The sequence below is a fragment of the Ceratina calcarata genome, unplaced genomic scaffold (genome assembly GCF_001652005.2).
Source record: "Ceratina calcarata isolate Rehan_Ccalc_2016 unplaced genomic scaffold, ASM165200v1 scaffold329.2, whole genome shotgun sequence".
In the NCBI taxonomy this organism is placed as follows: domain Eukaryota; kingdom Metazoa; phylum Arthropoda; class Insecta; order Hymenoptera; family Apidae; genus Ceratina; species Ceratina calcarata.
The window spans coordinates 155,634-157,438 of record NW_017155624.1 but is presented as its reverse complement, the minus strand read 5'-3'; the positions used below and the strand labels follow the sequence as shown (position 1 = coordinate 157,438).

Here is a 1,805-nt window from a genome sequence, read left to right as displayed (position 1 = left end):
TTTATTAAACCGATTTTCCGACTGGACAATACCCAGAATCGGAAGGCTCCTGGAACAAGTCCGTATAGCCTATTTACGCTCTGTACACTAATAAACTGATTTTGTACATATTAAATAGATACTGTGTAGAAATATATATACTTTGGTGTATATATCACAGTATGGTAAGGATAGGGGGGCGAGCGCCCCACTACGGTGAAACTATAGAGGCTCGTATAAACGAGACTACACTTTCGCTCTCCCTCTCTCTTTTACTTCTCACACTCTTTCCGCAAATTGTGCTTTACATTGTACACCTTCCTCTCTGGTCACTCATACTTATTCTAGTATCATAACCTTTATCCATTCTTTAAACTATGGAATACAAAATATAGTACCATACAAAATCCGAAGTATAAAATATAATATGACCCTGATTTGTCTCACTAATATGACTTCTTTTCCAACTATAGTATACTATCACAGTGAACTTCAGTCTTATCAGTTAGTAGTAATATTAACCCTAATTTGCACTTTGCAAAACAATACTGCAGTATATTCAAGCTGAATATACAGTCTTTCCTGCGTTAAGTATAATATAATCATTGTAATTCTTCGATCTTACCGTTAATTGCTTAATACTAACCCTGCTTTAGATTCCTATGGTATTAATAATACCCTACTATCAAGAGGGACGAGCAGAAATGTAATTCTACATATATCCCAGTAATACCGTCTCCTCATATTACTCGATTGTTGGCGGCTAAATATTAATGCCTGCCTTTTGAAAAAATACGTATATTATTCTCAATTCCTTTACTGAACTATTTACTATTAGTTCTTCGATCGGAGGCATTTCGTCCACAGACCATCCTAACTTGTTGCATAGCTCAGTTCTTTCTAAATTATAAAGAGTGCATTCCCCCCAAACGTGGTCAATGTTTTCTATCCCGTATCCACAATCACACTCTGGACTGTCAACTAAATTCTTCCTGAAACGAGACTCCTTCAGATGGTTATGATTAGATCTTATTCTAGAGAAAAAAAACTACCATCTTTCTACTCATGACTCCTTTGCTTTCAAACCAAACTTTGTTAATTTTTCTTTTGCCTTTTTCCCTATCGCAGAAGTTAACAAAATAATAATTTCCCTTTTGATTTCCTATTTCTCTTAAATGTGAGCCCCAATTGTTCCAAATCTGGATTCTACTTGTCCTGATCAGGTCTTCCGGAGCGATTTTTTTTGGGTTTTGATTCAGAGTATCCTGGATTCCCGCTGCTTCCTTTGCCAATTTGTCTGCTTCTTTGTTTCCTGCGATACCCTTATGTGCCGGTATCCATATCAAGGCTATTTTCTTCCCTGAGTTCTTCAAATCGGTCAAATTCTCTAAAATACAAGATATCCACGCATTACTAGTTGGGGAGGGATTGTCACCTGACCATCCCTTCTTTACTCCTCTTAGGATCGCTTCTGAGTCGGTGAAGATTATGAATTGATTTTCTTCTCTTTCCCGAGACCATTTGATTGCCTCAGTTATGGCTTCCGCTTCTACTGATGCTATTGCCGCTCTACCATCCGCTCTGTCTGCCCTATGCTCAGATCTACCTCTCTGACCTAAATGTTTCTTAACGACTGCATACCCGTTTATAAATGAATTATTTTCTATTTCAATTCTTGATCCGTCCGTGAAATACACTGGGCACCCTTTTGTAAATCGGGGATATTTATCCATAACTTTGTCGTAAAGCCAGTTTTCTCCTCCTTGAGCCAATAGAATTTCTCTTCCGATCTTTGTATCTATTGTCACCGCTCTCATTATGTCTTC

The 1,805-nt window shown here is 37.7% G+C and overlaps 1 protein-coding gene across 1 annotated transcript; it reads right to left on the bottom strand.

Moving 5' to 3' along the window:
- LOC108624800 (uncharacterized) lies at window positions 1-1,799 on the bottom strand. The gene is made up of 2 exons (XM_018024336.2): window positions 1,032-1,799; window positions 1-971 (listed from the first exon to the last, which is right to left on the bottom strand). Exons 1-2 carry the CDS (start codon window positions 1,794-1,796, stop codon window positions 957-959), a joined length of 780 nt encoding a protein of 259 aa, XP_017879825.1. The 5' UTR covers window positions 1,797-1,799; the 3' UTR covers window positions 1-956.
- Between the last annotated feature and the right edge of the window lie 6 nt (window positions 1,800-1,805).

Excerpts from the sequence above, each read along its gene's own strand:
- LOC108624800 (XM_018024336.2), bottom strand. The coding sequence starts at position 1,796 with ATGAGAGCGGTGACAATAGATACAAAGATCGGAAGAGAAATTCTATTG.